Consider the following 14557-nt stretch of genomic DNA (forward strand, 5'->3'; position numbering starts at 1 on the left):
TTCAGACGGTGGGGTACAGTCTTACCTCCACCAGATTCAGACGTGGGGTACAGAGTCTTACCTCCACCAGGTTCAGACGGTGGGGTACAGTCTTACCTCCACCAGGTTCAGACGGTGGGGTACAGAGTCTTACCTCCACCAGGTTCAGACGGTGGGGTACAGTCTTACCTCCACCAGGTTCAGACGGTGGGGTACAGAGTCTTACCTCCACCAGGTTCAGACGGTGGGGTACAGAGTCTTACCTCCACCAGGTTCAGACGGTGGGGTACAGAGTCTTGACTCACTGTACTGAGGGCGATAGAAGCGGCCACACAGCCCTCTGCACGCAGACAGGTAGCGTTAGAGTGACAGATCTCAGTGGCCAGATGGCCTCTCAGTCTATTCCTGGAAGAGACGGCCTCTTACAGAGCTGCCATCACCACCAGCATGTTCCAAACAGGTTCCAACAGAAGGACGCAACCTGTGGGGCCCAGGGAGGAGAACCCAGCCATCGGAGCCGGGATGGTATTAACATGCTGATCATTCCTCAGAAATCTCTCCTCCTTTATCTTTTCCCAATCCCCTTCTTCGAGAGGATCCCCGATAACAGGAGGTCTGCTTGGTCACTCAGTTGTATTTAATAGGTAGAATATAGAAAGAACTTCATAGTTCAGTTGGTAACTTGGAGTCAACATACCAGAAGCGACCAAGCCTGTAAGTAGCTGACTGTTGTTTTAGCGTAGCATGCAAATGAGCCGGTGTAAAGAGAGGGCTTGTGTCAAGAATGAGAGGCCACATATACATATATATATTCAAAATGAGGATTTATTAATGAGTTATATTCTAGAGATAAGTCCTTACATTAAGGCTAAATGTGATAACACTCCAAACCTATATGATCAAAAGATGTTACGTTTTTCAAATAAAGAGCACATTAATACCTCAAACAATTTGACAATATCAAAAACATAAGTTACCCTAACCCCCAAATTGATTTGGGTTGGATGAATAATTCTGACTTTTTGGTAATCACAGATAGAAGGAGTGGGCAGAAGCTAAGACTGCTTACTATCGCCCACCCGTCAGCCTTAACTTAACTGATCTTATCCTAACTGAACACCAGCTTTGTGTCCAATAGCATCAGCAGATGAATAGCTCTGGTTCTCTAGAACCAGAATGAACACATGCAGGAATGGTTTACAGAACAGGCCGAAGCATTATAAAACTTAAACACCCTTTATCTATTCTGCTTCAATAATAATCTCTTATTATTGACTTTACCGTTTATCTCTTGTAGTGAAATGGTTAGTGGTATTGTATAGGATAGCACACAGTGACATTCAGACTATTGAAGAGTATTCAACATGGGGCATCGTGTCACACTTAATACCTGGCAGTATCACGTCAATCCATTCTGAAGTCCAGACGTGGTAAAAGGCAGTCCGTTTTATTTTAATATCCAGTGGTCACAACTCACTGGACGGTTGTGAACCTTGGATAAAACTAGGAGAAAGTGGAATGAATAAAATAGTAGCCAATGAAATATATATTTTTATTGGCCTCCGCCTGGTCGTTTTAAACTTGTTATTCCCTGATTCAGGAACGCTTTAACTCGAACAATTTGGTTTTATTTCATAAAGATGCTCCATCATCCGATTTAGAGCAGGGGCCGAAACTAGTTAATAAAGTAGTTCCAGTACAAAATGGACGACACCGTACACGTGGTCGCAGGCTGAGGGCCGTAGAGGAAAGCATGCCCTCCTGGTCATATCACTCTGTTGGTTGCTGGTCCCTCCTCCTCCTGGTCCCTCCTCCTGGTCCCTCTTCCTCCTCTCCTCCTCCTCCTCCTCCTCCTCCTCCTCCTCCTCCTCCTCCTCCTCCTCCTCCTCCTCCTCCTCCTGGTCCCTCCCCTCCTCCTCCTGGTGGCTCTAGCCCTGCTTCTGCTTCTTAAGGTAGTGGGCGCGCTGGGACACCAGCATCCCCATCATGTAGGAGGTGACCAGCTTGGCGGGTAGGAGCACCGTGGTGAGCCAGCCCTGGGGAGGAGGAGCGGAGTCAGCTGCTGCTCCCTGGAGCAGCGCTTAAAGGGCGGCGCTTAAAGCGCCTTCACTTAAAGGGCGGCGCTTAAAGGGCCTTCACTTAAAGGGCGGCGCTTAAAGCGCCTTCACTTAAAGGGCGGCGCTTAAAGGGCCTTCACTTAAAGGGCAGCGCTTAAAGGGCATTCACTTAAAGGGCGGCGCTTAAAGCGCCTTGACTTAAAGGGTGGCGCTTAAAAGGGTGGCGCTTAAAGCGCCTTCACTTAAAGATGGCGGTGTTGCCACTCAGTCACCTCCAAACGGGGGACGTTGTAAACACACTCAGGATTATCTTTATTGATAAAACATGACAGAGCACATTGGGATGATAACGTCATTGTATTGATAAGAAGGGAGAGTTCTATATCACTGTATTGATAAGGGAGGGTTCTATATCACTGTATTGATAAGGGAGAGTTCTATGTCACTGTATTGATAAGAAGGGAGAGTTCTATATCGATGTATTGATAAGAAGGGAGAGTTCTATATCACTGTATTGATAAGAAGGGAGAGTTCTATATCACTGTATTGATAAGAAGGGAGAGTTCTATATCACTGTATTGATAAGAAGGGAGAGTTCTATATCACTGTATTGATAAGAAGGGAGAGTTCTATATCACTGTATTGATAAGAAGGGAGAGTTCTATATCACTGTATTGATAAGGGAGAGGTCTATATCACTGTATTGATAATGGAGAGTTCTATATCACTGTATTGATAAGGGAGAGGTCTATATCACTGTATTGATAATGGAGAGTTCTATATCACTGTATTGATAATGGAGAGTTCCATATCACTGTATTGATAAGAAGGGAGAGTTCTATATCACTGTATTGATAAGAAGGGAGTCCTATATCACTGTATTGATAAGAAGGGAGAGTTCTATATCACTGTATTGATAAGGGAGAGTTCTATATCACTGTATTGATAAGGGAGAGTTCTATATCACTGTATTGATAAGGGAGAGTTCTATATCATTATATTGATAAGAAGCAGGACTCACGAGGACGGCGTGGGGGAAGTAGCCGCTGGTCTGGCTCTGCAGCCCCACCGTTCCCAGCGCCGCCGCCACGTAGCGCTGGGGCGTCGGCTTGTCCAGCGTGGCGCGGCGGATCTTACTGAGCTTGGTCGCCACGAAGGACGGCAGCACGCTCTGAGGGGAGGAGTCAGACAGTAAGGCCCTGAGGGGGAGGAGTCAGACAGTAACGCTCTGAGGGGGAGGAGTCAGACAGTAACGCTCTGAGGGGGAGGAGTCAGACAGTAAGGCTCTGAGGGGGAGGAGTCAGACAGTCACGCTCTGAGGGGGAGGAGTCAGACAGTCACGCTCTGAGGGGGAGGATTCAGACAGTCACGCTCTGAGGGGGAGGAGTCAGACAGTCACGCTCTGAGGGGAGGAGTCAGACAGTCACGCTCTGATGGGGAGGAGTCAGACAGTCACGCTCTGAGGGGGAGGAGTCAGACAGTAAGGCTCTGAGGGGGAGGAGTCAGACAGTAACGCTCTGAGGGGGAGGAGTCAGACAGTAAGGCTCTGAGGGGGAGGAGTCAGACAGTAAGGCTCTGAGGGGGAGGAGTCAGACAGTCACGCTCTGAGGGGGAGGAGTCAGACAGTCACGCTCTGAGGGGGAGGAGTCAGACAGTCACGCTCTGAGGGGGAGGAGTCAGACAGTCACGCTCTGAGGGGGAGGAGTCAGACAGTCACGCTCTGAGGGGGAGGAGTCAGACAGTCACGCTCTGAGGGGGAGGAGTCAGACAGTCACGCTCTGAGGGGGAGGAGTCAGACAGTCACGCTCTGAGGGGGAGGAGTCAGACAGTCACGCTCTGAGGGGGAGGAGTCAGACAGTCACGCTCTGAGGGGGAGGAGTCAGACAGTCACGCTCTGAGGGGGAGGAGTCAGACAGTCACGCTCTGAGGGGAGGAGTCAGACAGTAACGCTCTGAGGGGGAGGAGTCAGTCAGTTACGCTCTGAGGGGGAGGAGTCAGTCATTAAGAATCTGAGGGGAGGAGTCAGTCAGTAGGGCTCTGAGGGGAGGAGTCAGACAGTAACGCTCTGAGGGGGAGGAGTCAGACAGTAACGCTCTGAGGGGGAGGAGTCAGACAGTTACGCTCTGAGGGGGAGGAGTCAGACAGTTACGCTCTGAGGGGGAGGAGTCAGAGCGTTAAGGGTTAGTGACTGACTGAGGTGAGGGGGGGGTCAAACCAAGAGGACTCTGAATTCATTCAAACCACAACCTTTCTACTGACTAAGAGCTTGATCAGTAGTATGTCAACCAGAGTCAGCTGATGGGCGCCGGCCTTAACGGTGTGAAGCAGGTCATTGAACCTCCTCAGCCCGGGGGGGTCCAGGGGTCTTCCTCAGACCCCCCCCAGACCGGTCCGTGGACTCACCTGGATGATGATCCCCTGGCTCTTGTACTCGGCCTCCAAACCCCGCGAGAAGAAATCCACGAAGGCCTGAGGAGACAGGAGATAGGAGACACCGTACGTTAAGGACCTTCTACATCGCTCAGCCACACACCAAACAGACAGGAGGAATCATTTACTCCTCCTCCTCCTCCTCCTCCCCCTCCTCCTCCCCCTCCTCCTCCCCCTCCTCCCCCTCCTTGAGGAGGAGCAGCAGGTTGAGACTAACCATGAGGGCGTTTTAATTACACAACGCAGTAGAAGCTGTTCTCTGTTCAGAGCCTCGGAGGAGAACGCTCCATCTGGGCCACGCTGATGTCATCCATCACACACAGGAAGTGACATCACTTAAGGCACTAATATCAGCAATAAAACATTGGAACACGCAGTTTGACGTTGGGTGCTTCATTTCAGAGGAGATTTTATGGACTAGAGGAGTTACAAGTACACTTGTACCTTCTCTTCCCAATCAAGAGACACTTCAGAAGGAAGAGAAGACATGGGAGGTAATTAGCAGCTCTGCCAAAAGGACGCATGCGTCATCAGTGTTTCCCCAGAAGATGTCTTAGTCAAGGTGGTCGAGGAGGGGGGGGGGAACCACCTGATGCAGCCGTTTCAATTCCATTCAAAAAGCTTCATGGCACAACTATTGTTGTGAACAGTAGTGGTGAAACGGATCAGTGTGTCCACGGTTCGGTTCGGATAACCGTTTTGGGCCTCGGTTTCGGATACGGTTCGGATTAGGATCATGTCCGTGATAGTAAAAAGGCAGACTTTTTTTTGACGGAGGGTTTGGGGGAGAAACACAAAAATGAATGAGACCCACAGGCTATTTGCAATGTGTTAATTGACTGCAATCAGACAACTTGCAAGGCTTTTTTGTGCAATAAATGTTCCCCTAAATGCATTTGAAAACATGGTGCACTGAGTGTAACATGTAAGGGATAACGGCCGACGAGGCTTAGAACTCTGGCGACGAGCGCAGCATGAAGCCAGAGTTGCCTCTACCTGTCCATTATTTCCATCGAACCGGTCGACCTCGAAGGCCGTTATCCCGCTTATCACCCATTTGTATTTATCTCCCGTATATTTAGAATATAATTGTATCAATTACTTTCTTTAAATTTAGGAATCGTGCGCTTGAACTTCAGAAAACAACCTATTACAGCTATCGCACTGGAGAGTTACTGAAGGGAGGGGCGGGAAAAGTCTCATTGGCTCGGGCAGCACTGGAGAGAATGCATTCCGCTGGGTCCTAAACACCCTTTTGTATCGGACGTAGGCTACAGTAGGCAAAATACGCTACATAAGGCAATGCCTTCATGAAACCGAAATCCGCGGATCTCCAGAATGCTCCGAACTGTGGTAAACGAACCGAACGGATTCTGATACAATTCGAATCCGCTGCAGGCCTAGTGAACAGTATTACCGATGCATTAGTTATCTTTATTCTTTGTACCTGGTGGAAGTATGTTTTCCTTCCCGCCGAGAGTTTGGTACTTTGTGAATGCATAATAATTAAAAAATATTCAATAAAATATATATCTAAATCTGTTTGGACGTCCTCCGTCCGGTCGCCCACCTTGCTAGCAGAGTAGACGGTGAGCAGCGGGATGGGAGCCAGGGCGCTGGCAGAGGAGATGTTCAGGATGGCGCCCTTCTTCCTGAGGACACAGAGGTACACCGATACGTTCCACTGCAGGAAGGGCGGCCTCTAAGCCCACGGCCCCGTTAGCGACGTGATGGAGACCTCTAGGATAAACACATACCTCTGGACCATCCTGGGAAGAACCAGGCTAGTCATCTGGAGCCGCCGTGAGGAAGGGAAGAGAGGGAAGAGGGGTTAGGGGCGAGGGCTCATGAGAGACTGAGGGACAAAGAGCATCTCTGGTCACTGTGGGTGTGGGGGGGGGGGGTTGTACCTGGCACACGGAGGTGATGTTGACGTTGATCAGGGTGTTGATGAACTGAAGAGGAAGAGGAACAATGAGCACACGCTGAACCACAGCAACCCCAACCAGAGCTACTCTGTTATCCATCAGCTCTACTGATGGAGTCAAATGTAAACAGGGCTCAATAAACCCAAAACGAGAAACAGGGAACTCAATGGAGTCCCAAGGAGACCGTGATGAAAGGAGACCGAGTCTCCCCCCGGAGGAGAGGAGGGAAGGAGGGGGGGAGGGGGGAGGGGAGGAGGGGATTACAGCAGACATTAACAGGACGTCTTAATGATCACTTTCAGAGCAGAGCTCTTAAACTTTACAGCGCTGACCCGTGCCTTGAAGGAAATGCTGAGGCACACTTTGACAATGTGTAAAGTGCAGGTTGCGCGCATATATATATATATATATATATATATATATATATATATATATATATATATATATATATATATATATATATATATATATATTATTAAATACGAATGAAATATCTTCCCTGCATGGTAACATGCCCTTTACATTGCTAAAAGTGTGCCTCAGCATTTTCTTCAAACATTAAAGTCTACTCTAAAGCACAGCGACTATATTTCCGGTTGATTGTGCATGTGCTTTTGTCATCCAAATCATGGGCCCATTCTGACGTTGAACACGGAGCGCTATCTGTGTAGACGTACGCTGTCCAGGTTGGGGATGCTCAGGAAGAACTCGGGGTACCCGTAGGAGACGCCCACGTTGTTCACTGAGGACAGAAGAACAGAGTGCACAACAATCCTCAATCAGTCGTATACCAGGACTCAATGCTGCACAAAACTTCTATAAAACCAGAATACACAGTGGGCTGAAATACTATCATCAGCCTTAGGAGGGCAGCAGAGCTCCAATTAGATATGATCACCTTACCGACTGAATGTGGTCAGATGCATCACAAATAAAAGTTTACATCCTGCGTTTCTTTATTTATCACACACACAGACACACACACACAGACTTAAAAAAAGGTCAAGCCTCACCCAGTACCCCTATCTCCAGGCCAGCCAGGCCCTCTTCGATCTTGGGGTAGATGTCTCTGGTACTGAAGTCAGCTGCAATGGTTTTGGTTTGCACCTCACACTTACTCTCTGAGGAGAAGGAAGGAAGGCATGTTTACACTAATAAAGTACAACACTCAAGTGAACACACACACACACACACACACACACACACACCTATGGCCTTGGAAACGTCGTCCAGCTTCTCCTGGGATCGGCTGATCAGCACGATGTTGAACCCTCTGCGGGCCAGCTGAGGGGGGAGGAGAGGGGGGAGAGACAGGTGAGGGGGGAGGAGGAGAGGGGGGAGAGACAGGTGAGGGGGGGAGAGGGGGGAGAGGGGGGCGGAGAGGGGGGAGAGGGGGAGAGACAGGTGAGGGGGGAGGAGGAGAGGGGGGAGAGAGGGAGAGACAGGTGCGGAGGGAGGAGGAGAGGGGGAAGAGGGGGAGAGACAGGTGAGGGGGGAGGAGGAGAGGGGTAAGAGACAGGTGAGAGGGGGAGGAGGAGAGGGGCGGGAGGGGGAGAGACAGGTGAGGGGGGGAGAAAAGAGGGGGAGAGACAGGTGAGGGGGGAGGAGAGGGGGAAGAGGGGGAGACAGGTGAGGGGGGGAGACAGGTGAGGGGGGAGGAGGAGAGGGGCGGGAGGGGGAGAGACAGGTGAGGGGGGAGGAGAGGGGGAAGAGGGGGAGACAGGTGAGGGGGGAGGAGGGAGGGGAGAGGGGGAGAGACAGGTGAGGGGTGAGACAGGGGGCACCAGGAGAGGATGAGCACACTGATCTCACCCAGTCACCCTCAGTCGTCCCTCAGGAGCCTTACCTCCTCTGCGTAGGCCTTCCCGATCCCGTCCGTGGCTCCGGTCACCACTAGAACACAAGAACCAGACAGGATGAGTGGAGAGGCAGAGGAACCTCAACACCGGGCCCATCCTCCCGGGTAGTGGGATGACCTTCCCTCCCCTAAGCCACTATTTGAAAATGTGCAAGCGCATCCAAGGCTTGTGTTACTCCGTGTTCCTCATTACTATCAGTTTGTTGTTACACTCAGTAACGTATCATGTGTGTGTGTCTCACACCCACTGCAGCGTTGGAACTAGGGATGCAAACAATTCATCGATTATCGATTAATTGTCGATAAGAGATTACTCGATTAAAATAAATTACTTGCAATTAATCGCGTTTTTAACCCGTAATTCCCCACCCGTCCACGTGAGGGCGCGCTTGACGCCAGACGTACTTGACGCACACGCGGGAACACAAGCGGGAACACAAGCGAAGCAGGACAAGAAAAACGAAAAGCGGGACCTGAATCCGAATACTCATACTTGACTACTATATAGTATACATTTTGTAGTATGCCAAAAATATAGCGCGTCCGAATGCTCAGTACGCATTGTGTAGTACGGAAGACTTTTCCGAATGCGTACTACCGCCAAAGTAAACCATGGAGTTCACTACGCTATCCCACAATGCAACCGGAGTCTGGTAACGAACGAAGAAGAGATGGCTGACCCGACACCACCAGAAAGACGTTGTAGAAAGCGGCGAAAAAAATACATTAAAAAGAGTAAAATAGTAAAGTAAGTAATTACGTAAAAAGAGACATTTTTAATTTAATAGCAACGATGACAAGACGGAAAACAGGTAACTTATCAAGGTAATTTTGCCGGCATCTGAGGGGAGATACGTCATCTCCAAACATCCGGTGGAGTTTCGGCGATGTTCGGAGGCGTTCTACGCATAGCTGTAGACCGTACTACGCTGTCAAGTGTAGTACCGTCAAGTAGTAGACACTGAACAGAAATAGTATGTACTAAGTATTCGGATTCAGCGATGAAGAGGGCAAAACGGAGTGCAGTATGGAGCCACTTTAAGTTGGTTAATGACCACAAAGACGCCAAATGTACAATATGTGGAAGTATTTTAAAGTACAACAACTAAACGACTTTGTTGAATTACCACCTAAATGTGTCGCATTCAGAAGGAAATTCAGCTTCTCAGAAGAATTGCCGCTTATCAATTGATCGATCATCGATCGATAAGATGAAACAACTATCGAATAATGAATTACTCGATAATTTGCATCCCTAGTTGGAACAGCTGAATATTCAAGCGTAGAGAAACAAGAGCTTCAGTGTGAAACAGCAGCCAGACAGAGCTGCCATGTCTCCTCACTCACGGACTACCAACAAGAACACACTCCTGCTAGGGTGAGACACACACACACGTTTGTATGTGTCACACAATCCTGTGTGTGTGTCTCTTTCTCACACAATCCCGTGTGTGTGTCTCTCTCTCACACAATCCTGTGTGTGTGTGTCTCTCTCACACACAGTTGTGACTTGGTGGCTGTACCGTAGTTGCATAATCAAGCCATTCATTCAGGAGAGGGAGAGCAAGGGAGCGAACAAGAGAGAGAGAATGTTTTGGTCTTGCCCCAAAAAACATGATGTCTTGATATCATCAAAAAGTCTTTTAGTTCTTATGCAAACAGGTGAGATATAATATGTTGCACTCTAGCTCATTCAAAGGACAAACCAATGTGAATATTGTGTGATATTTAGAGAGGAGAATGTTTGTGTAATATAAATAAGAATGCGATTCTACGAGTTGGACTTGTAGAAGTAGAAGTCTACAGGTGGGACCTGTAGAACCACATATTGTGAATCTTGAGGGCTTCTTGCTGCAGAGTCAACGCGGTAACTCAAGGCCGGGGTATCAGCTGCCTTCAGATCTATCTGGTTCCACAGCTAGCTGCTAGCTGCTAGTGGTCCCTGAGCTAGCAACCTCTCCCCCACTAGCCTCTCCTCTACTAGCCTCTCCTCTACTAGCCTCTCCCCCACTAACCTCTCCCCCACCAGCCTCTCCTCTACTAACCTCTCCCCAACCAGCCTCTCCCCCACTGGCCTCTCCCCCACTAACCTGTCCTCTACTAGCCTCTCCCCCACTGGCCTCTCCTCCCCCAGCCTCTCCCCCACTAACCTCTCCCCAACCAGCCTCTCCCCCACTAGCCTCTCCTCTACTAACCTCTCCCCCACCAGCCTCTCCCCCACTAGCCTCTCCTCTACTAGCCTCTCCTCTACTAGCCTCTCCCCCACTAGCCTCTCCTCTACTAGCCTCTCCTCTACTAGCCTCTCCCCCACCAGCCTCTCCCCCACCAGCCTCTCCCCCACCAGCCTCTCCCCCCCCAGCCTCTCCACTGCTAGTCCACCGTAGTGCAGACTCTACGGTGGGCCTGTGCGTGTTCGTGTGTCTCCTGATCTGGATGACAGACGGACCACCGACGGGTCAGAGCGCTGACCAGCCGCCTCCTCCCCTACCGTCACCACGGAGGGCGGATAACGATCTGCCCACCGCCCGGGGACACCAGCCGCCCGTTCCCTAGCACCCAGACACGCCTCACCTGCCCACTGCCCGAGGCTCCCCGGGGACACCAGCCGCCCGTTCCCCAGGACCCAGACCCGCAGTCCGGCCAGCAGACACCCCACCGCGCGCACCGCGAGCCAGGCGGCCGTCAGCGCGCCGAGCACGAGCAGGGGCGCCTCGGCAGCGCGCAGCGCCTCCAGACCGTCCGCCAGCATGTTACTCATGCTGCTCAACGCAGACTGAAGAACGATGAGTTCACTAAACAACACGGACGGAGGACCGATTAGTTCACTGAATACCACGGACTGAGGAGCGGAGGGTTAACTAAAGATCACCCAGTTAACCGGAGGAGCGGCTCCGAGTGCACAGGATCGACGAGACGATGCAATAGAGAAGGCTCGAAATGACATTTCCGGGTTGGACTTGGTGCTGCTCGATGCTGATTGGTTGAAAACAGCCCCGGTCTCCTCTATTGGTCGAGGCAGAAGACAGGTGATCGCATTACTGATGCTCAGCAGCGCTTCCGCAAGGGGATTATTTCGCGTCTTTACTTCTGTTTGCTGTTCAACGCCTCCGCACTGCTCCTCGATTAAGCTTTAAAAAATAATAAAATAGAAATAATAAAAGATAATTTAAAGTTGAGTCTAGAGGCAATGTACTAGATACAATGTACACAACGTACTAAAAGTAGCCTCAATACAAAAGTTATTTCAAAACGTAGAGGCTTTCTGCTTTCCTAACCACCTAAATATATTTTACATGACAATATAACAACATAGGCCTTCATTTATTTATTACAAAACAATCTGATATCCTCTTATACATTGGATTTCAACCCTAGCCTGAAGTCTTCCAACCAGTAGATCCATATTGGCGTAGACCCTTTGGCCGATTCACATGTTGTAATTGTTAGCGATGTCAACATCGCAGGCTTGGCCTTCGAACAGGGAGACGGACTCTGATCCACCATGCCATAATGTAAAATTAAAGTCACAATGACGATCAAGACCACAAAGGTGGTAAATAATGACCAGGTTGACCTTCAGATCTACAAAAGGCCCTCAGACACCAACGATGAGGAATAGGGTCAAAGGTGAGGAGGAGGGGGGGGAGGCTGGATACGTCCGATGAAGGCTTTACTGGAACACAAAACAATCCATAGGAAAAAAATGTGTGAAGATAAGCAGCGGACACAGTGGGTGCGTGAACAGAGGGGAGTGAGGCAAGTCTGTGTTAAAGGCCCACTATGCAACTTCGGGAATTTCTTCGCTGTTTTCTTGGTTTTGGCACGCACATTTCTCTATCTACAGCTTCGTAGTAGATATTTTACAACACTGTCGTAACAACTCGTTGACGACCCTTCCCCATGCACTTCTACGCGAGCCATGTGCATTTGTTTTCAAAGAAGCCGGCGAATGCGTGGAGCCATGTCCGAAGTAAATGTTCATAAAGTGTAGGCAAGGTTATACATTTTTAAAATGGTGTATTTGTATTGCAATAAACATAAAGCCATCCTTTTTATAGTTGACGGGGAGAATTTATATCCTAGATTATAATTGTTTTATCTTAGGTTGAACAGAACAATCAGTGTGAGAGTGTTGGCCAACATAATAATCTAAATAAACAAGAACCTGCATTCGGGGATTCAGTCTGTATCTGGGGGACGAGACGGACGAACAGCAAAACACCAATGGAAACAAAGGTGTTTATTTGGCTGCAACCAAGCAAGCTAGAAACATACAGGGCTCACAACAAAACGGTCGAGAAAACAATTTTTACAGGGCTCACAACAAAATGGTTGAGCAAACACATTTGTACAGAGACTATTAACATCAAGAATACCACGAGGACAAAGTTCACCCAAGGGTACTTTCAATTTCAAAAGCAACACGGCCAAGTCGGAGTCTGATTTGAAGTCTTCTTTTTCTTTCAGTTCACGCTATTCCTGAAAAGCTTGCCTAACGTTTACTCGTGTCTGGCCTCTCTGTCGGTCAGTCTCCCCTTTCTCTTCTTCTGTTCCTCCGACATTGGGTTTCTCTGTCTCTTTTTAGTCGGCTGATCTATGATGAATGTAACAATCCCTTAGTTACTTGTGTTTATATCGAGCCGGTTCCGTGTTTGGGGGTCTGTGCCGCAAAGCAATTCATTACTGCGCGAGACCCGAGACTCCCGCGAGAGTGGGCGGCGGGTCGCCGGCAGAAACATATTCAATTTCTCCGCCAAGATGCGCAAGGGGGAGTTGAAACAACGAACAATCGAACAAAAATGTATAATGGAACCATCGCAATGACTCCTAGCCTGTTATATTAAGGTAAATCAAGCCAAATTGCCTCGCAACTGGCTGTTTATATCTAGCCGGTGCCATGTTTGGGTGTGTGTCTGTGCCGTAAAGCATTTTCGAAACTACAATCTGACTACATTTTCGAGGATACTTCCGCCGCGTCACATCCGGAAGCGCTCGGTCCGAACACATCAAGTTGCATATGCGCTTTTTCACTGTAGAGGCCACATGGGAAAATGACACACCCACCAATCGACCCAGAAATGGATGCAGAACCATCAGCATAACCCTCAACCTGCATATTTAATGTAATTTTGGCTAAAAAAGTTGCATAGTGGGCCTTTAAGTTGGGATGTTGTCTGAGCCGTTGAGCTCACAAATGTAGGCCAACAGCGCCCCCACATGGACGTTTGTCATTTTTTGCATTACATCATCAGACTCACTGTACTGAGGGCAATAGAAGCGGCCACACAGCCCTCTGCACGCAGACAGGTAGCGTTAGAGTGACAGATCTCAGTGGCCAGATGGCCTCTCAGTCTATTCCTGGAAGAGATGGCGTCTTACAGAGCTGCCATCACCACCAGCATGTTCCAAACAGGTTCCAACAGAAGGACGCAACCTGTGGGGCCCAGGGAGGAGAACCCAGCCATCGGAGCCGGGATGGTATTAACCTGCTGTACACCAAAAGTACTTAATTTAATTTATTCACAACTACTGTCTAACAGGCTGATAATAAGAAAGTCAAGCAGATCGTTCTTCCTCCTCCTCTCCTTGAGGAGGAGCAGCAGGTTGAGACTAAGCATGAGGGCGTTTTAGTTACACAACGCAGTAGAAGCTGCTCGCTGTTCAGAGCTGCGTCGGTAAAGTGCAGCGGAGGAGAACGCTCCATCTGGGGCACAGTGATGTCATCCATCACACACAGGAAGTGACATCACTTAAGGCACTCATATCAGCTTATGGAAACTACATGTGGCTGTTGAACTGAGCAAACACACACACACACACACACACACACACACACACACACACACAGACACACACAAACAGAGAGAGAGAGAGTGTATCTTCTCGGACAGTATTTCCCCAGTGTGTGAATGTGTGTGGAGGTTGTTCTGGACAGTTGTTGATGACGGGTCTGAGTTGCTCGGCCTCCCAGGTGATGGGGGGGGGGGGTCCCCTTCACTCCCATAAAACAATCTGTGTTTATAACGGTGGAGTACTTCAGCCGAGGACTTCTGAGGACGATGTTTATTACGCAGCTGGGATGATCTGGAGGAGCAGAGACAAGCGATGTGATACCAACGATCATCTCCTCAGAGAAACACCCCTCTTATTATTACTATACAGGCAGCTTTGAGGCTAAATTAATGTTTCATAGCGTTGTGCTATCTCAGGAATCGTTCACTGTTTGTAGAGATGTGCAAGATGATCCCTCTTCTGAGTTCCTAAATACTTTGGTGTTACACTGAGTAACGTATCATGTGTGCGTG

General features: G+C 49.2%; 1 protein-coding gene across 1 annotated transcript; it reads right to left on the reverse strand.

Moving 5' to 3' along the window:
• Nucleotides 1–786: 786 nt before the first annotated feature.
• hsd17b12b (hydroxysteroid (17-beta) dehydrogenase 12b) lies at nucleotides 787–11190 on the reverse strand. The gene is made up of 11 exons (XM_030377344.1): nucleotides 10824–11190; nucleotides 8241–8287; nucleotides 7603–7678; nucleotides 7408–7515; nucleotides 7072–7136; nucleotides 6377–6421; nucleotides 6224–6258; nucleotides 6037–6118; nucleotides 4440–4505; nucleotides 3058–3207; nucleotides 787–2015 (listed from the first exon to the last, which is right to left on the reverse strand). Exons 1-11 carry the CDS (start codon nucleotides 11008–11010, stop codon nucleotides 1908–1910), a joined length of 969 nt encoding a protein of 322 aa, XP_030233204.1. The 5' UTR covers nucleotides 11011–11190; the 3' UTR covers nucleotides 787–1907.
• Between the last annotated feature and the right edge of the window lie 3367 nt (nucleotides 11191–14557).

The sequence above is a fragment of the Gadus morhua genome, chromosome 14 (genome assembly GCF_902167405.1).
Source record: "Gadus morhua chromosome 14, gadMor3.0, whole genome shotgun sequence".
In the NCBI taxonomy this organism is placed as follows: Eukaryota; Metazoa; Chordata; class Actinopteri; order Gadiformes; family Gadidae; genus Gadus; species Gadus morhua.